Below are 23615 nucleotides of genomic sequence, written 5' to 3' on the forward strand. Positions count from 1 at the left end.
TTTCTATAAACAGTTTTTGAAATTAAATAAATAATTTGAATCTGTTATTTCGCAGAATAACAGTTGCAGAACAATACAAAAATTGATTTATCCTTTTAGTTATTTTCAAAGACGAAAATGTCGGCACAAAGGCGTAAGGATTACTCAAAAAAACTTTTATTATGTCTGAACTTCAATAGAAGTACGATTTTATTCGGTGCTCATATTTGTTTGTCAGAATGGAGAATTTCGAATAATAACATTTTAAGATCATTGTGTGACTTAAAGCGCCAGAGAAATAGATTTTCCTATTTGTTTTCTCAGTTAACAAGACAAAATTAAGCGTTGAGTTACGCCACACAACATACAATACATCGGAAATTGGAACGACTGTAGGGATCGTAGTTTTGCTAGGTTCATTAACAGTAGGTTCCCTCTGCCTGTTCCACATGAGTATAAAAGGAACATAAAAAAATATTTTATATTGTCTTAATGACTAGCAGGGTGTCCTAAAACCAGGTTCCCGCTGCCTACCCTGCTACGTGCGGTCCAGCTGTATACAGCGTGAAGCTAAAAAACATAATCTATACTAAATATAATAAAGCGGAAGAGTTTGTTTGTTTGTTTGTTTGTTTGAACGCTAAGATCTCTGGATCTACTGGATCGATTTACTTTGTTTTTGTTTTGTATGAAAGCTGCATTCTTCAGAAGTATACGTATATAATATAACATTACATTACACATATATACTAATAAATTAAAATACTTTCTAATTTGACATGCAATTTATTCTGCCATATTAATAACAACCGTCGTCGCTACGCGACCGCGTTCGTTACCGCGTCATTTTGATATTCATCCTTATGAAAATAAATATAATAGTCACTTTTAGCATTTCATCTAGATTGAAATTATATTTCTATAGAAATTATATTCTTATATTTCAAGCAGGCGTAGCCGCGTCCGGGTCCGCTAGTCTATATACATAAAATCGAAAGGTCACTCACTCATCACGAAATCTCAGAAACTACATGTGCTAGGAATCTGAAATTTTGCATAGGAGTTACTTATAGGACGTAGGTGCTCGCTAAGACGGGAATATGTAATATTCGACTTCTAAGGGGTTGTTTTTGGGGTTGAAAGTTAGTATGAAACTTCGTTACTACAAATGCTAGGAGTCTCAAATTTAGCATGGACGTCACTTATAGGACATAGGTACACATGGAGACAGAAATTCATAATAACGTAGTTCACGCAGGCGAAGCCGCGGACAGGCCGCTAGTAATATCCATAAAAATCATATAAAATAAATCTCGACCCAAAAAAAGAAATATCTAAAAATTAAATTACCATGCATTTCATACTCTGTAAACACTCAAAAGTGGATATAAATTATTTCGTAATGATATGCCCCTTAATTACTTGCCGCGACTTAACGAGGGCCACGTGTATATGTAACTTTATATTTACATTTTTTTACAGCAGGGTAGGTAGTGGGACTGGGTTCTGGGGGCATGCGTGTTGAGTGGCGAACTCAACGCCGTGCTTTGCCAGAAAAAAGGCAAAAATGAAAATATTTAATATTTTATTTCCTCGAGTGGGAATCGAACCAACAATCTGTCGCGCTATTAGGTGCTTTTAACCCTCATACTGCTTTATACTTTGGCTTTATTTAAAAAGTGCTGGCGATTATGCTATAAAATTTATATGAGACTAAATATAATGAAAAATTAACTATAAAAATCGTAATACTATGTATATGTGTAATAGTATATTCAAATTTATATATTAAAAGAACCTATTAAATTTATATATTAAAAAAATTGAGGCAAGGGGGTGCCTGTAACGCGACGGGTGTGGGTTCGATCCCCACTCGATGAAGTGAAATATTTATTTACGTTTATATTTCCATTTCTTCGCTCTGGTGTCGAGGCAAAGCACGGCGTTGAGTTCTGCCACTCAACACACCTCTGCCTACCCTGCTGTGTGCGGGACACAGCGTGAAGCTAATAATCTATAAGCTAATTTATTTATTTACAAAGAATTTTATACCAAAATATAACTATTTTGTTCACTTTGTTCAATTACGTAGTACTCTAAAATAAACGTTACTTACAATTTCAGCACTTTCCAACTTAAACGCCGCGCCGCGCCGCGCCGCCCTCATTTTCTTTCTTTACTTTATCTCCAGTCTAATTAACCTCGTGCCTTGCTTTTGCTACGTTATTTCGCGAGAGTTAAATTACGCAGCTTATTTCTGAGATTGAAAAGTATATTGAATTATTAAATTATCGTATAAATCTATACTTATTTTTTTACGATTTTACTATAGTTTCAACAAATTTTATTTATAAGTGCAACGGAGGATTTTAAATTAAAATAAGATACGTCTCTGTGTGGGAGCGGCTATAAATGCGATGGGTAGTGGGTTCGATTCTCGCTTGTTCTGAGGCAGAGCGTGGCATTAAGTCCAGCTATTCAACAGTCAATGCCTCTAGAATGCGGCGAAAAATAAGGAACGGAAGTATCTTAATCGCAACAAAGTGTCTCAACACTAGGTTCCCAGGTTCCCTCTGCCTGCTATGAGCGCGAAGCTTTAAAAAACATCTTATATCTGTAGTAGCTACATACCGTCTCTCACTTCACCCCTCTCCCATAATAACGAACTTGTTCTAATTAAGTTAATTTTACAGCGCGTTCACTTCTGATTACTTGAAGACAGTGTTTTTTTATGTTCTTTTTCTTAAAATGTTGTTGGGAAAGTTTAATTTGAGTATTTAGCTTTGATGTTGATGAAATGAGATTTCTCCATTTTTTTTAATTTCTAATTATTAAGAAGGAAATGAATGGGTTAGTGTTGGTGATAGCTCTCTATTTTTCCTTATATTTATACTAGCGGCCCGCTCGCGGTTTCACCCGCGTCAACTATGTTATTATTAATTTCTGTCTCCATGGCTACGTCCTAGTGACGTCTATGCAAAATTTGAGACTCCTAGCATTTGTAGTAACGAAGTTTCATACAAACTTTCGACCCCAAAAACAACCCCTTAGAAGTCGAATGTTGCAAATTCCCGTCTTAGCGAGCACCTACGTCCTATGCAAAATTTGAGATTTCTAGCACATGTAGTTTCTGATATTTCGTGATGAGTGAGTGACCTTTCGATTTTATATATATAGATAACTTGTAAATGAAATAAAAAAAAGGATATTTTAATAAATATTTAGTTTTTGTTAGAAATAAAGAAAAATATATTAGATATTTTTTAGCGTTGACAGGACCTAATGTTAAGTGACTTCCATACCATTAAGACACTTAATTCCGTTCCCAACTATGTAAACAAAAAAAAGTGAAGCTACTGCTGTATGAACTAAGAATTCGAACCTGTATCCCATTCCATAATAACCAAACAGCCATTTACAAATCTAATTTACTCATCTATTCAATCTTTATATATATACGAATGTAAAATGGAATCCGTTGGTATTACAGAACGTGCCTTTACATAGAATTTAGAGCTAAGGATTTACTTTTTCAGTATCCTCTATAGAATTTAAAGATTGAAAATAGATTTTATTAAAGATCCTGTTGATCTGGTAATAAGCTCTAAGGGGGTGAGGGAGTTGGAATACTCCCCCTGGGTTTCGTATTTAACTTGATTGCCTACGATATCTTTAGATTCCAAGGCCTGTAGAGACAAATGGTTGCTAAATCCTTTTAGAGGCCAGTCGTGGTGCAGAGGCACAAGCGTGTAAGCTGTAAAAGCTAAGGTTGTAACTTAGATTTCAACTTGAGGTGGAGGCAAAGCGCGGCGTTGACTTCCTCAATTCAAAACACGCAATACCTCCAGGATTCGACCAAAAGCGGGAAACAGAGAAATGTCTTAACACTAGGCTGGCTCTGCCTACCTAGCTTAAGAAAAAAGAAAAAACCATTTAGATAGAAGAGTTGCCAAAATAGGTGCAAAAGAAATATTATGCATCCGAAACCTTACTACTAACCTTTGAAATATATCCCTTTCTTTTTTACTTTTGACGCTATACCCGCATATCGGTTGGCGGATAGAGCATAGTGCTAAAGCACTCCGTTCTCCACACACCGTCCCATTTTCCATACAGTGTGTATTGAGTGGTGGAACTTAACGCCGCGCTTGCCTTCTTCATTCACCTGAGTGGAAATCGGATCCACTACCATCGATAATGTGCCGCTATATAACAACGCGACAGTTTCAATATCTGTATTTAACATCAGATATTGAAAATATATTTGTAATTAAAAATATTGGAAATTTTTTTAATGAATATATAGATGATTGAGGCCAGTCGTAGTGCAAGGGTACAAGCATGCGATTGTTCGACAGGTCGTGGGTTCGATTTCCACTGGTGGAAACGAAATATTTAATATTTTATATTTTTATTTCTTTGCTCTGGTAACGAGGCAAAGCGCGGTTGGTTTCCACTACTTAACATTTAATTGGGTTCCCTGGTTCTCCCTGCCTAACCTGTTTTGTGCGGGATACAGCGTGTAGCTAAATAAAAAAAGGACAGTAATATAACCTAAAACATTACCGACGTTCTAATATAGCAAGATAAAAACAACATTAACAACTTCCATTTTTCTTGTTTATTAAGGTCGAACAGAATAAACATATTATCAACGGTAGGTACATATTAATACAAATACAGTAGTACAATTACGTGAAAGGAAATTGTTGAGGACATAATTAATTACTTAATTATTTTAGTTCTTTTGTTTTTAGCTTATAACATATTACAGGGTAGTCAAAGGGAACCTAATGTTAAGACACTTCGAAACGCAGCAAGAAAAATTAAATATAATGAAATTGGAACCCATAACCATCTCATGTAATTAATTATTATCACTTTAAGTAATGACAATAACAAACACTTACCTAAGACTAATTCAAAACCCGGGCTCTAATGTTATTCAAAGTGAAACAGTAACCGACGCGTAACCCTTACAGCGTTAAGGGGACTTTTCGACCATATGCTATAATAATATTTAATTTCAAAGTTTTTTTTCTCAGTGTCACGCTGTATCTCACTCTTGACAGAGTAGGGAAATTTAACCTGGGAATCTAAAAACTGGGATACTAAAAAAATTTAAATCCTAATTAATTGGGGATTGAACCTGCAACCTGCGACAGGTTTACAGTAACACACTTTGCACCTGCGCCATAACTGGCATCAAGTCTATCTCCACCTCAAAGGCCGGCAACGCACCTGTAGCTCCTCTGGTGCTGCACGGGGTCGTGGGCGGCGGTAATCACCATCAGGTGACCCTAACGCTCGTTTGCCTTGTCCTTTTACCATAAAAAAAAAAGTCAAGGCTCTAAATTTGTTTAACAATATTTAATTTAAAAAACGAAATAGTCTATCTGTCAATCGTTTTTAAAACCGTTAGTGCCCTACAGTTTTCTCAAGTTAATTTATCTTTAGTATTTGTTCATCACTGTTTATGTGCTTTAAAAGTTTTTACTAACTACGAAAGCTTGCTTTGTGATTTACTTTAACAAAGTAGTTTTCGTTTCAAAAGCTACAAACTTTCAAAGTTTTAATCAGAGTTGTATTAAAATGTATTCTGACTTGTATCGTGTTCGTTAAATGTTTAGTTTAGATTTTAAGTCAAAACTTAGGATTCTACAAGTAGAATATTCATATTATTTTATTTTGTTATCATATAATTGAGTTTCACTATTTATCGAGGCCAGTGAGTGAGTGGCCCCATTTTCCTCGCTCTAGTGGCGAGGCAAAGCGCGGCGTTGAGTTTCGCCTATCAACACGCAATGCCTTCAGAATTTGGCAGAAAATAGGAAACTGAGTCTCTTAACACTAGGTTCCTTCTGCCTACTCTCTTGTATACGGTACATAGCATGTCGCTAAAAAGAATAATAATATTTTGGAATAATTTTCATTCAAAATATCAATATAAAAATAACAATTTTACATAGCATTTCTTATACCCAGCAAACACTCCCTTACGCTATTAAAAGCGTATGTAGTGGACGGGTTAACTCGTGCGGTCCGGAGCTGGACTCATTTCGAGGGGTCTCTCTAGGAATAATTAAACGGACATCTCTTTATTTTATGTACTTAAAGATACTCGTATATTAAATGTACATATGTTATATGATTATATATGAATGTAAGTAAGGAAATAAATTAAACTAATAAAAAGATATTAAATTAAACAATTTTATTACATTTTTGAACATTTATTTTAATTAATGTTTAATAAGGCCAGACGTGATACAGGGGCACAAGCGTACACTGTATATGCCACAGGTAATGAGGCAAAGTGCGGCGTTGAGTTCCGTAATTTTAAACGGTTTACAAGACATTCCTCGTAAATTAATCGAAAAGTGGAGGGCCTTAACACTAGGTTCCTTCTGCCTACCCTTATGTACGACATACAACATGAAGCTGAAAAAAACATTTCTCTTGAATCGCTCTATGAATTAAAAACCGTATTTAAAACTATTATTTAGAAGGTGCTCAAACCTTCTAAACATCATCGATGGGTAGCGACATTTTTGTAGGTACTCAATAAATATAAAAATATCTTAAAATATAGTAGTTATAAATATAAAATAATATCTTCATAAACTTCCCAAAAATATTAAACCTTCCCAAAGTGGTAACTCACACGGCTATATTACAAAATCGATGGCCAACACGGCCACTTCTGAGAACACCGACCTAACTTATAATTGAATTCGGTTAGTTTTGAACTTAAGAAAAACATTAAGTGAAAATAAGTTTCAAAGTAGGTAAATTCCTAATATAACCAATGAAATGGATTCGAGGCCACTAGTGGCGCAGAAGCACAAAGTGTGTCTGGGTCGCGACTCGTTGTGGGTTCGATCGCCACTAGAGCAATAACACAGAGTGTCTTAACACTAGATTCCCTATAAATATATATTTTTGGTAAATTTTTGGATAATATTTTAACATAATTCCTATAAAATTGACACAAAAAAAAAACATCATTTCTGTATTAAATATTAACAAGTACTTTTCCATTCGATGACAAGTATAATGTCGTCGGCGTAAATGCAACAAATCTTTTTTTAATGAGGTCTAATCGACCGACTAACCGCTCGTATGATAATGAACGACCTCGCCGTATTGATTGTAACTATGTTCTATCTTAGATATTCTGGGGTGTGGTTTTTCTAGAAATATTTATATTTAAAATATTTTTCATAGCGTTATTTTGTATCCCATACAAGGGAGAATGGGGTGAGGGAACCTGAGAACACCATCCACCTATTTCGAGGCATTGCAGGTTGAGTGGCGGAACTTAGCGCCGTACTTTGCCTTATTACCAAAGCGAGGAAAATGACAATATTAAATATTTGATTTCCCCGAACCCACGTCTATCGCATCTACAGCTATAAGCCATCCTACGAAAGGATAGAATATTAAAATTATAATATTTAATATTTTCTCGCTCTAGTGAAAGCGTGGCGTTAAGTTCCACAACTTAGTCATAATATAAGGTTTCCAGGTGCAGAATATAGCGTGAAAATAAAAATAAATATTTTTTTAGAAAGAAATACAAGAACATTAAAAATCTATAGCAATTTTAATATCCCTTAAACAAAAAACAACAATACCATAATTGAGGGTAGAAATCAATATGCCGAGTCATTATAAAGGCGGCCCCTTACATCTCGGTCTCGGTCCGTTACATCTTGTTAAAATACAATCATTTTAAATATTATAAACCTTTTGTTGTTATAATATGCCCGTTTTATACCATTTTGAGATACTTTGAATTTTTTAAGGCTTCAATTGGCATTCAGAGATGTCGATTAGGGTTTAAGTGACGTTAAATCGGAATATAAGTACGTACATGAATGTATCAAAATCTTATGTTGTTAATTATATTTTACTATTTTTATAAGGTAAATAGACTATATAGAACCAGTAGTTCTTGGGGTTAGCGCTCTAACAAATAAACTGTTTCTTTATAATATTAGAATATATTTTTATAATATTAACATAATATAGTAGAAATAAATTATATTTAACTATTTATATCATACTTATAATTTGTGTATTATATTATATTTTTATATTAATATTATATTTATTATTGTACTCTTTCTTCCTTTAACAGATATATCGGGGTTCCCCGTGTCAAAGACAAGTCCTCAGTTATTGCACTTAAGGGGACTTTTGAAAGGTTAGGGTTTGAAATAACGTATTAATCCAATGCTAGTGATGTTATTAACGGTATTAATAAGTTTGTTTTTCCGGTTTTTTCCCTTTTTCAATATAATATTAGATACCTACCCCAGGAAAATATTATATTAATAGTACGCATTCCCCACCACTCTCTTTTCCGCTTGTTAACTAAAGGATATAGTTATTATTAGAATTGTGCTTCACGCTGTATCCTGCACACAGCAGGATAGGCAAAGGGTGTTAAGACGCTCTGCTTCCCACTTTCCGTCGAATTCTGAAAGCATTGCGTGTTGTGTGGCGGAATTCAACGCCGCGCTTTGCCCCGACACCAGAGTCAAGAAATGAAAATATTTAATTTCTTTGGGTTGGAATTGAATGATTATATTTAAAATATTTTCATTTCCACGAATATGCCACGAGAGCGCGGCGTTAAACTCTGCCACTCAACATGCAATGTCTCATAAATGGGGCGGAAAGTGAAAAACAAAGTAAATTAACACTAGGTTGTCTGTGCCTACTCTGTTATACTCGTGTGATATGTAAAGCTAAAAAAACACGTTCAAAAATTATACAAATATAAAAAAAAATGTATTTGTGTATAATAATATTTATTGAATGTTTGCTCTATAGATGTATTTGTGTAACGTATTAACGAAGCTATTTATTCAATTTAACCGAACCTGCTATTGATATAACAAATAAAATCTAAATCCATTTTATTATTACATATTTGTATTAGCTTAAATAATAGTATATTTTTTTAGCTTCACGCTGGATCACGCACATAGGAGGGTAGGCAGAGAGGACCCCCGCTCCCATTAAGGCACTTCCGTTCCTCATTTTCCGCCAAATTCTGGAGGCATTGCGTATTGAGTGGCGGAATTTAACGCCGCTTATTTGAGTTACAAAAATAAATAAATAATAATATTTATATAACATTAGCATATAAGAGTTAGAGTGGTGTGTGGCATGACACATTCTACGCACAACTTGTTGAGATAACAGAGGTAGAGGATGACACACTGAAATGACATAATATAGCCTATATAGTCTACCCTCATAAACGGAGTATCCAACAGTAGTTCCTGAGATTAGCGTGTTCAGCCAAATAAACTGTTCTACTTTATAAATATAAATTTTACAATTTTAATAGAGATATCAGGACAAATTAATAAAATTATTTTCTGCAAATTTAATCCTTGCTTAAAGGTATAAGTTTAAATTTAACAAAACAAAACCCCATAACTAACTTTAATTTGATGTAAATTTCTACCCAAAAGTTGGTAACAGGAAAAATGCATTCACCCGCTAACAGCACTTGGTGAAAGTTCCAAGACGTATAATTACTTCGAGCTGATTGCAAGACTTCATTTTAAAGCAAACCCAGCTGAAGGAGACAATTTGGTGATGAAATCTATTTGAAATTTAAACTTTTAGTGCTTTATGGGGGATTAAAGTTTTTTTTGAGCTTTTTAAGCTTTTTTGGTGAGTGATTTAGTTAAATTTAGTCTTAAAGGCCTTCTTGAGCGGTTCGATAATTATTTATTATTATTTCATTTTTTTACTCTGGCACCAAGCCCGCTATTGAATTAAGAGAATTGCAGGATACATCGTGAAGCTCAGAAAATAGCAATTTTTTTTATGAAATAATAATAGATTTCATATAATTTGAAGAATCCTCCTTTTTGCAAATATTCAAAATTATTATTTTATTCACATTTCATGCAACTGTGGGACTGTTTCCTTTGAAGTAAAACGTTAGAAATGCATATTTGCTTGGCAAAAAGCTACTCTACTCTATGTTTACCTATTCAAAGCTCCTTGTGATGATCAAATACCACTGAAAAGTCAAAGGCACAAAATAAGCTTATGTAGTAACGCAGTGTTTATAGATGTTGTTTCTATAAAATTATATTTAAAAAATCAATTAAATTAGCTTCAAGCTGTATCCGGCCCACAGAAGGGTAGGCTGAGAAAGCGGAGAACAGAGTGTCCTAAACACTCAGTTCTCCACTTTCTGCCGAATTTTGGAGGCATTACCTAGTAAATAGTAAGTATAATATTATTCTTAAGACAATGATAAATAGAGATAAAAATGGATGAAATTTGAACTTTTACCCTATTTAAGTCTAACTTTTACCCTATTTAACTAAATGGTCGTGACGCAGATAGACAGCGTCGACTGTAAATTCAATGGTTATGGGATCGATTCCCACTCGAGAGAAAGCTCTGCTAGTCTAGTAGAAAAAAACGTGGTGTTAAGCCTTACTAAACAAGCAATCTTTCATAAATACGGCGGAAATTGGAAATCACTATACAGGAACAGAGTGTAGCTGCTTTTTTTTAAATATATGCGAATAAAAATAAAAAATATAGTGAACTCTGAATTTTATGTTATAAAGGATACGTGTGAAAGAGTCAATACAATTATACGCGCGACTGCACTCGAAATGCAGTATGGGACAATTTTCATCAGAAAATGGGTTAAGTTGAATTTTCCTTTGTTGGATGGATGTGCGAATTGACGAAAACAAATACAGAGAATGAATATAGCTTTTTTTATATAAAGAAAATATTTATTATTGCTGATTTTTATTGCCATTTTAGGCTTACAAATGAAAAAAAAAAACAATTCCATACAGGACTCAAACCCACATACATTACTCAATAACAATAACACCACTACTGAGCAACGATACAATCACTTAAAGTATCAAATATCATAATGGTAATGTCAATTTGGTTATACAAGCGAAATTAGGGCTCACCACTCAGTAAAAATATAAGTATGGACCGAAAATTGATAGTAAAGTAAGTACTTGTCGTCGAAAGTACAGACACCTTCATCCTAATGGACCCTGGACCTGGTGGGCCTTCAGCTCGTTTGTTCTTTTTTGCGATAAAAAAAACTGGGAGATATCTCGGCTGATCAGTATGGATGATACTGGAGGATTGTCACCTAAAAAGCATGAGGGCCTTTCGAAAGGCATGGTATGACAGTGGACAAAACGGAAGAGATATGGAGAGATATTCTTGGCTATTCCGCTAAGGAGAAAAATATAAGGTTTACTCGCTTACTTCGCCACCATAGTGTGCAAGTATTATTTTTTTCTCTCTCTTCTATCTCACATAAACACCAGACACCAGAGAATAAAAACACTTAATTCCCTTTCCGCCTAAATTCCAAACACTACATGTTGACAACCGGGACTCATCGCCGTAATTTCAGATATTCTATGTTAATAATAGAAAGCCTTCCACTATAACATAACCCTAATTTTGTATAACAAATATTCCCAAACACAATTGTTGGTATATGCGAAGGCAATTTCCAATTAGGCCTTCATTTACAATTCTGCCAGATCTCTTCGGGATTGCGCTTCCACTATAGCGTTGGTGTTGTGAAAATGACTGATTGAAAATATCACCTAGCTGTAGCCTAGTATTACTGTGAAAGCACTGTAAAATAACCAAAATTATTTTGTGTAAATTTTGTTTTAACTGCACGCTGTATGTAGAGGGTTCCCAGGTTCCCTCTGCCCACCCTGCCATGTGCAGGACAAAATAATTAGGACAGTTACGTTGCCGCTTTGCCTCGTTACCAGAGCGAAGAAGTTACACTATTAAATATTTAATTACGTAGAATGGAAATTGAACCCCTAATTTTTCGCGCGCTTGTGCCCCTGTTCTAGGACTGGCCTCAAGTTCAGTGTATGAATAAAAACGGCGTCTCAAGATCGATCTTAGACTTGAGAGCGACTTTTAAATTCACAAAATCCTACAGGAATGGGGAAATATGGGAAAAAGTATCTAGTGATACTATACCTGTAGTCAGCATATAGTAATGTACTATATATTTGTAGTTTTGTATATATAAAAAGTATAATAAATTTATATTTATACATAGATCTATAAATATTTATATATATTTCCTTAACTGGAAAACCTAATAAATATATTTTTATAATACCTACGTCAAAACAACAAAATTTCTTCATATTTTCAATGTTCCCAAATAAAACTTTTAATTAGGCCTTTCAAGGACTTCACGTTCTTAGAATATAAGAAACGAGTTTCAAGTATAAAAAGTTTTTACATGTTCTCTTAATATAAAAAAATCTCATGATTGCTTTGTAAACCTCGCGTAGGTTTGTTTAACCAATTTCACTTTAACTTTTCTTTCTTTCGTTTCACGGTTTCCCGCACATAGCGGGGGTGGCAGAGGGGACCTGGGAATCTATTGTTAAGACAGTCCGTCCCCATTAAGACATTTTTGTTCCCCGCTGTCCGCCGAATTCTGAAGGCATTGGAACGTGTTGAGTAGTGGAACTCAACACCACGCATTTTACAGATCGAGAAAATGAAAATATAAAGAAAATATTGAATTTCATTTCCTCGAGTGGGAATCGAACTCACATCCACTGCGTTTACAATCAAACGCCGCCCTATACTACCCTATACTTACCCACCTTAAATATATAAAATATCCCCCCAACTAATTCGGGGGAATTCAGAATAAACAAATAGATAATTTCACTTAAGATAATTAAAGTTAATGTCATGATAGCTAAATGTTTATTCAACCGACAGAAATTTACTGAATCATATTTAACTTTTCTGTGTTCATAATTTATTACATGTCATATTTCATATAAACATGATATTATGAATTGCCCGAAGGTAGCTTTATTGTGGAAATTCAGGTTTGGTGAAAATAATTATAAGTCTTTTGTAACTCAATTATTTTATTTATTTGTTTACCTAATGGTTAATGATTATTCGTGTATTTTTTTCTTTTCTTCTTTCTTTTTTAACTAAGAGGCATGTTTTGCATATGCCCATGGTTTACCATTTGAATCTTTTTCTAAAAAAAACGACGAAGGCGCGAAGTTTGTGAATTCAATTCCCACTCGTAGTTAGCACTTCGTAAGTTTGCCATCCTCCGTCCGCCATCTAGCATGTAGTGTCTTGAAAGTGGAGCGGAAAGAGAGAAGGAGTGTATTAAAACTAAGTTTCCTCTGATAACTCTTCTCTTTCTAAGTTAGCACTTCCCAGCCGACTACGACTGCGGCAGCCAAAAAAATATATATGAATAACAAACTCAAAACCAAAAATATTTAGTTATACACAAACCTATCCAAATAACTATTTTCAATTATATTTTGACTCTAACCACGTTCCAAAGTAAACTTAGATATTATAACAAGAATAATAGAAATCATGAACTTAAGAAAATATTGTCTTTTCAGTTACCGCACTCCGAGAGCACTGGGATGAGGCTAATGCTCGTGTCCTACAGCGCAAAGCGCAGCTCGACGCTATGCTTGGCGATTCACAGCGATACGAGGCGAGGCGACGCGATGCTGACGCGTGGTTATCACGTATGGAAGCCAGGCTAGCTGGCATGACTCCCCCTGGGCATACTGCTGATGTCCTCGAGATGCAGCTGAGGGAACAAAAGGTAACAAAATATGATATTTACTCAATTTAATCGTGATCGAGTAGTCCGAATCAAACCCAAGACTTCCCTTTTGCTGATCTGGTTATATTATACACCGCGTTAGGTTTAGTATCTTATAATATGAGATTCTATATATAAAGTGATATACAGAAATTACATATTTACTTTTAATCAACGTATAATAGAAAATAATATATAACGATAAAAAAATACTGTTTCATGAAACATCCGGCTCGAAGGACCAAATAAATAACATTTCTATAATTACTTAGTATTAATTATATGAATATAATTACTTATTTATTGCCAGTAGTAATAATTAAAACGCTTCCTAACATATTTATTATAAGTATAAATAATTATTTTATTGTACGTTTTTTTTGAGGGATTGTACTGGGTAGTTGATTTCATATTAATGGTATTTACTTTAATATTACTTGGTGAAACATAGTTTCTTACTGTTAACGTGGTGGTTGTGAGTTCGATTCCCAATTGGGGACCAATTATAGTCATTACTCGCCTCTACCATTCTATTGAATATTTCGAATATTATATGGAAATTGGGGAGCGAAGTGTTCTTAACTAACTTCCCAGAGGAAAGTTACTGGCCCTACTACTATACGGGAAAAACCATAAAAATCATTTTTTCTTTTTCTAAGTTATACTTAAGCAAAGATTTATTTGCTTTGTTTTGCTTGCACAGCTATATGTCTAAACTGGCTATAGTGACATTGACATAGGTTACTTTTGTTCTGACCCCAGTTATTTTTGAGAAGTATTTGTTTTTTTTCAATAATCTTATAAGTAAGAGAAAATATATTATTTGGTTTTGTTAGTAGTTTCTATCGTTTCAATAGAATTTGAATATATTAAAAAATAGTTTTATTTTTTTATGGAATTAAACAAAATGTGCCAAATCCCAATCCTTCAATGTAACTAACATAAGAAAAAAAAATGTTTTAAGACTATTCTCATATTATCTACAGACTTTAATTATATTTTGGTTAGTCGTTCGGCATGACTAGTAAAATGTAAACTTGAGGTCAAAATACAAACTTGAGACATAAATGTCGTGGCCGCTGTGTCTCACTATAAGGTCGATGGTTCTTGGTTCGATTTAGGTTTGGAAGACAAATCTTACCAGAAGGACGAAATGAAATTTATTTGTCTGTGGCTTAAAATGGGTATCAGAGTGTTTTAACACTTATACCTCTACCCTGCCATGTGCGGGATAGAGCGTGAAGCCAAAACAATCAATAACTAGAACATAAATGTAACTCCCAAAATCAATTTACATAACATATTTAGTATTTTAACCAACCATTATATTATTTAAATTGCAATTTACGCTTATCGACACACCCATTATCGTAGCGTACGAAGTGAGGTGAACTGCACTGAATGCGGATTCCAGATTGTACTGCAACAAGAATATGTTCATATTAATTAACTGAAATATAGCAATCTGTATTTTATAAATATGCTTTTTTTGTATGTAGATATATATCTTATATCTATCTATATATATATAAAATCGAAAGGTCACTCACTCATAACGAAATCTCAGAAACTACATGTGTAAGGAACCTCAAATTTTGCATAGTAGTTATTTATAGGGCGTAGGTGCTCGCTAAGACGGGAATTTGCAATATTCGGCTACTAAGGGGTTGAAAGTTTGTATGAAACTTCGTTACTACAAATGCTAGGAGTCTCAAATTTTACATGGATGTCACTTATAGGACGTAGGTACTCATGGAGACAGAAATTAATAATAAAGTAGTTCACACAGGCGAAGTCGCGGGCGGGCCGCTAGTATATTTATATTTTTTTGTGTGTAAATATATGTAAAAATAGTAATAATAATGGTAAGAAGAAATTTTTCGAGACATTGCGTGTTGATTGGAGGAACACAACGCCACGCCTTGTTTCTATAGGATAATCAGGAAATGTAAATAATTATTCTTTCCAGTGCGAATCGGACCTACGACGATTGCGTTTATAACGACGTCCTCAAATCGATTGAAAATATAAATTAAATCAGTTTTAGACTGTATTTTAAATGTTTGATTCGGAGTAACGTAATAATTATCGACTGTTTTTGTCTTTACATCTCTTTCATTTGGGTTAGTACCTTTTGACCTGATCCAGATTTTGTAATACGATTTTTTAAATAGGAAGAACTTATTGCGTAATGTCTGTATGGATAGATTTTATAAAAGTACTTAGTAACATGAATAATCTACTGATTTTGTATTTAAAACAAAGAAATGGCCATTTTCTTTTTTTCGTATATACAGTGAAAATCTAAATATGATTATAATTCACTTCGGTCTCTTTTTCTTATAGGAAAAAACAATAAAAAGCTTTCCGCTTTTAACTGAATAGCATAGTAGATAAAGGGAACCTAGTGTTACGATATTCCGTTTCTCCACTCAACGCTCAATATGTATTCGGAACTGCATGGTGCGACGAAAATAAATTTAAACACTTCTCCGAGATGTTTTTTTAGCTGCACGGTATCCCACATATAGCCGAATAGAACTTAGTGTAAAAACACTCCGTTTCCAACTGCTGAATTTTCGAGATATCGTGTGTTGAGTGGCGGAATCCAACGCCGCTCTTTGAGCCGTTACCAGAACAAGATAATGAAAATATTAAATAATCCAATTCCCTAAATAAGAATCGAACTGACAACCACGACTACTTTTAATTATTACTACGACAATATAAATTAAATTATTTAAAAAGACATTATTTTCCATTCCAGTCCTTCCACGCTGAAGTCCACCAGTACAAGCATCAGATAGAGCTCTTCGGTCAGCTCACCCAGCGCCTCATAGCCGTGTACCGCAACGACGACACCACGCGTATCAAACGCGCTACGGAGGCTATCAACCATAGATACAATGAACTGAATAACAGGTGAACAATGTTGATATTTTGTAGACATATTGTATATATTTTTTTATTGGTTAAGTACTTGCTTTTTACTCGAAAATCTTTACAAAGAAGTTTACTTTTTTCAAGAAATTTACTTTAGAAATTACCAAAACAAAATGACGGTAGTATGCTTGGTAATGGTATATGCGTACTTCCTAGGGAGGAATCATCAGAAATTAGGTAGATAAAAATAATATGCTTTATTATTAGAGATGCGAAATCTTTTCTTTTTTTTCTTTTCATTTATTTATGTACCACACGTGATAGAATGTACAGAAAACTTATAACAACAGGTAAAAAAGTGTACAAAGGATAACTTATCTCTAATAGAGATCTCTACCAGAAACCCTTGAATGTAGGAGATGTTATAAGAAATAATTCGGGTGCGGTATTTTAATGTTATGTTAATAATAATAATAATAATAAACCTACATACAAATATACATAATATTAATCAATATTCCTATACCTACATAAATATACTTTTACAAACATACACACATACAAACATATAAATATATACAATGACATAAAAGAGTTGAAACAGAAAAAGAAAATTAATAAAGAAAAAGACAAAGCGACTACTAAAGATTCTAATTAAGATGAAGAAAATGTTGTTTTAGTTTGATTTTAAAAGTATTTAGAGATGGATTGCCCGACAGTATAGAGTTAGGTAGTGAGTTCCATAAGCGCACTGCTTGAACTGTGAAGGATTTTTCATAGAAAAAGGTATTACATATAGGGTACTCAAGCTTTCTTTGAGTTACACATGAGCGTACCGGTCTTTCACTTGGAAGTGTCAGTTGAAAACGCTCCCTTAAGTAAGGAGGAGAGGATGACTTTAAAATGTTAAAAAGCAAAGTGAGAATGTGCAGGTTACGACGTAAACGCACAGGAAGCCAATTCAGTTGTCGACGGAAATCAGACACGTGGTCAAATTTGCGTAATCCGAAGATAAAGCGAATACACATATTCTGAAGTCGGTCAAGTTTGTCGAGAGCCTCTTCATTAGCATCAGGATAACAAACATCAGCGTAATCTAGCAGTGGTAGAAGAAGAGATTGAGCAAGAATGATTTTAGTGCGAATGGGTAAGAAATTTTGAAGGCGTTTAAGAGAGTGCAAAGAATAATGTATACGTTTACTGATTACATTAATGTTCGCAGACCACGACAACTGGCTATCAATTATGAGACCCAAATTTCTTGCTGAATCAGACAACGGTACTATTGTCTCGTTTAATTTAATACAAGGTAAGGTGTTAAAATCTACTCTAGCACGTAGTTGCCTACTACCAATTATTAGAGCTTGAGATTTGGAGGGGTTAATAAGAAGGCCAAACAAAGTCGCCCACTCGCTAATATGAGCGAGATCAGTGTTAATGTTCAAAATTGCAGTGTTTAAGTCTTCAAGAGTGGCGTGTCTATATAGCTGTAAATCGTCAGCGTAGAGATGGTATTGACAAGATAGGATTTTGGTAATTTCATTTATAAAAATGGAAAAGAGCAGAGGAGAGAGTACGCCGCCTTGAGGTACACCAGTTACCAAATCAACCCAGTCAGAGCAAAGCTCTCCGGTGTAGATTCTTTGCTTGCGACCCCGAAGATAAGAACGAAACCATTCAGTGGCAGCAGGAGAGATGTTAAGTGTGGAAAGGATACCAAGTAACACATCAAAATCCACAGAGTTAAACGCGTTACTAAAGTCGAGTAAAATAAGTATAGTTAATTTTTTATTATCCATCGCGAAACGAATATCATCAGTAACTTTAATTAACGCTGAACATGTACTGTGTGATGGACGGAAGCCGGACTGGAATGTATTTAAAAGATTGTTTTGGAATAAATAGTTAGAAAGCTGTTGAAAAGCTGATTTCTCAAGGAGCTTCGAAAGGACAGGAAGGATAGAAATAGGACGAAAGTGTGAAAAATGAATAGGATTAGATTGTTTAGGTAACGGAAGGACATGTGCACTTTTCCAGGCAGTAGGGAAAGATTTTGACTCGAATGAGAAGTTTAGAATGTGAGTAATAATAGGAGTTACAAGATGTAGCACTAGCAGCGACATGTCACGACTTAAGTTATCACTTCCAACAGCTTTAGAGGAAATAGATACGATACCCTTTCTAACTTCTTCTACTGTCACTTCATGGAAGGCAAAAGGATCACAGTTAGGCTGGGTGGCCTGAGCCAGTTTTCGAAGACATAAAGTTTTATTGGATTTGGCCATACGCACGGGGGAAGCAGAAAAGTAACTATTTAGAGAATTCAAATCAATGGACTGATAAGAAATGTTACGAGATTTACCCACGCCTAGTGACTCAAAGAATCTCCAAGTTTGAGAAGGAGAGAAATTATCAATGCAGGAAGTTATATACCGGCGTTTTGCATCTCTACACAACCTGTTACACCGATTTCGCAGCTTTTTATAGACAGCAACATTCTCTGGACTCGGGTGCCACTTGCACTTTCTCTTGGCTTTGTCGCGTTTCTTCATTATTATCTTTACGTACGAAGTTAGCCAAGGGGCAGGCGGGCGTCTAAAACGGACTGGTTTAAGTGGTGCATGAGCGTTAAATAAAGATAATAAGTTATTGTTAAAAATGTCAACTTTTTCGTCAATGTCAGAAGATGAATAAAAATGAGACCAATCCATTAAACTAGCGTCTGAAGCAAACGAGTCGTGATCAATATGCTTATAGTTACGACGCATTAACACTTTGCCTCTTCGCTTAGGTAGTGATAAAGTGTAACTTACAAACAGGAGGTCATGGTACGAGAAGGGGGCTGTCAGTTGACCATGTACACGTACGTTCTCCGGCTTGGAGGCCATAATGACATCAATCAAAGAGGGATCAGAATTTGGAGGAAAATGTGTTTCAGAGAGGGTAAGAATAGAGAGATTGAAAGAAGACATTAAAGATTGTAACCTTTTAGCTCTGGAGTCTTGTTTTAGAAGGCAAGTGTTCAAGTCGCCCATAATGATTGTGTGTTCATAAGAAGAGACAAGGCTTTCAAGAACTATTTCAAAAGTATGGAAATAATTAATATTCATAGAGGGACTATAAACAACACCAAGAAGGACTTTAGTATGGCGGCAATTAATTTCAAGAAAGAGATATTCTAAATTGGCTGAGTATTCATTGGGAGAATGTTGTAAGATCTTATAAGAAATATCAGTTTTAAGGTAAATACAGATACCACCGCCTCTTTTATTAATACGATCATTTCTGATGAGATTAAAGTTTGAAATGGAATAAAGAGAAGAAGGGAGAGAAGGTTTAAGCCATGACTCTGAGACCAAGATACAGTCGACGGGTACATTGTTAAACGACACAAGAAGGTCGGTGTAGTGCGCTGGTATGCTTTGAGCATTGATGTGCACCAGATTCAAGCAAGAGCTCACATTGAATACTGATTGAAGTTTACAATCCAAAGAAAAATCACTAACTCCCAAATCACTACCATCAGTTGTTACACTATGAAAACTTTCAGACGAGGAACATGTAAAATAATTATCCTTTAAGGCTTCATCAATATCTGACATAATTTATGAACTTTATATATGTATATATATACTTACAGCAATAATAAAATTATATAAGAACAAATATAAAATGATAAAAATATATAATTAAAATAGATCAAATATATAAATAATAAATATTAATATCGGCTACTGTTTACAGTAACACCAATAATTATACAAAAATAAAAACTTTAATATAATCAAACCCACATTCACTGGCAGTTCGGAAGAGAGGATGCTAAATTACAATATTAACAACACCAAAAACCACATTATTGTTTGTGTGTAAACAAACACACACAATGTAAACAACAATAAGCGTAACTTAATAAGTTTGGTACAGTACAATGATATATTATTACAAGCAATATAATATCTTTTTTGTACCTTGTTTAATAGAACAATGAAAGTAAAACACATTTAAACCTATACTATTCCTTATCAAAATATATATACACACAATACACATATATAAATACATATACACATACATACATATATATAAGTATATATATTTCGACTATCCATACATTTATCATACACATCTACCGAACTACGACTATCCGAACTAGCTAACAGTATGACGTCAGCGGCACGACTATAATACAATTACAATGCAAGTTAGTAGTTACAAAGCAATTACAAAGGTTACTCGCGTGTGATCGTCAAAACAAATGTATACACTTTGTAGTGGTGCGTTTATAAAATGTGTTAAGTGAAAAGATTTTAATAAAACAAGATATGGAAAAGTCATCCGTAAGCCGCCAACGAGATTTGAGTATTAATGAAGTATAGAAGATAAATTTAACACAAATACAAGGTCTAGAAACTATAACTACTTATATAGGAAAATATAGTAGTAAGCACACTATTTAACGTTCTTAACACCCCGACGAACCCTGGAAGGCTTTGGATCTTTGGAACTAATTGGCTGGGGATGATTGCTGACAAGGATCTGAAGTTCCTGTACTGTTACCACCTTTCTGCGACTTTTGTCAGGCAGAATCACCATAACCGCTCCATCAGCCGTCCAGCAATTCTTAATGCCAAAATGCTTTCTAGCTGCACTAAAGAAATCTGTTACGCATTAAAATTTATACGCAATGTATTAAGAATTTCAAAGCAAATTAATAATGCACGTGGTACGATATAATTTATTTATATCTAAATTTAGCGCCATCTAGCGGTAAGCAATTAAATTCTCAATGTAAGCCATGTTGCGTTTTTGTTGTATTAGTATCACATAAATTTAAGAGATGGCGCTAGGTGTTACTACGAAATATTGTATAAATCTAACAGATGGCGCTCTTATAATATTGCTTTTATTTTTTTATACATTCGTAAAGATGTCGCTAAAGCTCATTCTTTTCCTAAGATATATTTACTTAAGGAGGAATGGTTCTAATTGTAAAATATTTAAAACAAAAATAACATAATATGAAAAGTAACTGATGCCTTTATATAACATTGTTATAAACATTTATAACAATATATTACGAAAATAAAATTAAATTAAGAATAATCCTCCATTTTTAGACAGCAGTGTTTGAATTAATTAATGTTAATGACAGTGTGAATAATTATTTTAAAAGTTGATTATTATTGAGTATTTCTTGAGATAGTTAAATTTACAATTGCAATATACAACTATTAGTAGAACTTCTTTCTGTAAGAATTCTATTATAGCATCTTTCAATAAAAAATATTTGTTTTTTAGTATCATCGCTCGTGGCAAGGCGTTGCATTCCGCAGTTTCGTCGCTGCAGAACTTTGACCGTTCCTTAGAGAAGTTCGTCGCTTGGTTGAGTGAAGCGGAGTCCTTGCTGGATGCTGCTGAGAGAGATCCTCATCTGTTAAAGGTAAAATATATTTGAATTGCTTTATCTTCTCTTATTGTTAGATAAGTGAGAACATAATAATCTTTATGTCTTACTGAATTGGATTGAATTTCAGGATAAAATCTTTTAGTACATACATACATAGCTTCACGCTTTATCCCTAGCGGGGTAGTCAGAGAGAACGGAGCGCCAAACGCTTTTATTAATATTAAAATCACTGTACTATAAAGAGTATTTTACTTTTATCTTATTTAACAGCGCCATCTGTGGAAGGGTGTCTAAATTACATAGCTGACGGTAGCAGTCATACGGTGCTGAACCAAAATTGAATGATAACAATTAATAAAGGCCAATAGATGGCGCTGATTGAATTCAAAATGAATCCTAGAAATATAAGTAGCAAAAGTTGAACATTATATTGACTATTTAGTTAAACAAAACAAAATCGAGAAAAATATTACCTATGAAATATTAAACACTACTTTAAATATTCAAAATCATTTCGCAAGGAACAAAGTGCCTTAACATCGGGTTCGCTTGGCCTAAACAACTATATGCGGGATACAACGTAAAGATAAAATAAATATTCTCATTATTATATTTAGTTCGTATTCAGCGAATAATAAAAAAATCAGCTTGACGCTATATACCGCACCGCAGGGTAGGTAGAGGGAACCTAGTGTTAAGACATTCTATTTTTCATTTCCCGCCGACTTCTGGAGGCATTGCATGTCGAGTGGTAGAACTTACCGTCGTTAACAATAGCGATGAAATGAAAATATGAAATATTTAATTTCCTACAGTGGGAACCGAACCTACAACTTATTGCATTTACGAGTACAGTCGCTTGCTTCTGCCCTTCGACTAGCACTGCCCTCAGGCTTGATGTTTGAAATAAATAACGAAATAAGTAATTCATTTGTTTTTTCATATAATATTTCATTACGACCTTTAAAAATACATTGTCCATGTAAAATATCTTTACATACATATACGAATATAACTTTCCGCCATAATTTGGACTGCTGTTGAAAACTTATGTTAATAGAAGTTTAATTAAATGTATTTTATTATAAAAAATAAATATGAAAAACCAAGAAAAAACGTTTTATCTAAAACACGTTTGATCTTTTCAAGCGTTAGGTATGAAGTGTTCACTAGGACGCATCACACAACTACATCCTTTACTGACACCATATGAAATATATTTTAGGGACATTATTAATTTAAGTAAGAGTAGGAACGAGAACGTTGTGGAATAGCGGCAGAGCGTTTGACTGTGATCACGGCGGCTGTAGGTTCGATTCCAACTCGGGAATATAAATTTTAATCAAGACAATGCCATCTAGATACTCATATTTCTTATTTTTTAACAGTTTGAATCGGGAAATGGTCTATATCTAACAATTTATTTCACAACAATATCTTTGCCATATAATTCTTTTTTTTAGATTTCCTTGTCACCAACACCAGTCTTATATTTAGGCATGATATGTGTCACACATACACATATTTTGACAACCGTGAAATTATAAAGCGCCAGGGGAATTCATATCTATTTAGGTATAGAATAGTTAGGAGAAATCATATTACAAGAATAGGAATATTGAAATGATATTATCCAAAAATATACATTACGTTAATTTTGCTTCCAATTTT

The 23615-nt window shown here is 34.1% G+C and overlaps 1 protein-coding gene across 5 annotated transcripts in view; it reads left to right on the forward strand.

Annotated features, from left to right (window-relative positions):
* Positions 1-23615, forward strand: part of Dys (Dystrophin) — a 455408-nt gene that overhangs the window by 166450 nt on the left and 265343 nt on the right. For all 5 annotated transcript variants that reach the window (XM_085190316.1, XM_085190313.1, XM_085190314.1 and 2 more), the window contains 3 exons: positions 13440-13651; positions 16419-16573; positions 21836-21977. In XM_085190316.1, coding sequence (XP_085046442.1) covers positions 13440-13651; positions 16419-16573; positions 21836-21977 — 509 coding nt within the window. The remainder of the gene's footprint in view (positions 1-13439; positions 13652-16418; positions 16574-21835; positions 21978-23615) is intronic.

Source organism: Heliconius melpomene, chromosome 9 (assembly GCF_056956725.1).
Source record: "Heliconius melpomene rosina isolate 202511_hmr_F chromosome 9, ASM5695672v1, whole genome shotgun sequence".
Lineage (NCBI taxonomy): Eukaryota > Metazoa > Arthropoda > Insecta > Lepidoptera > Nymphalidae > Heliconius > Heliconius melpomene.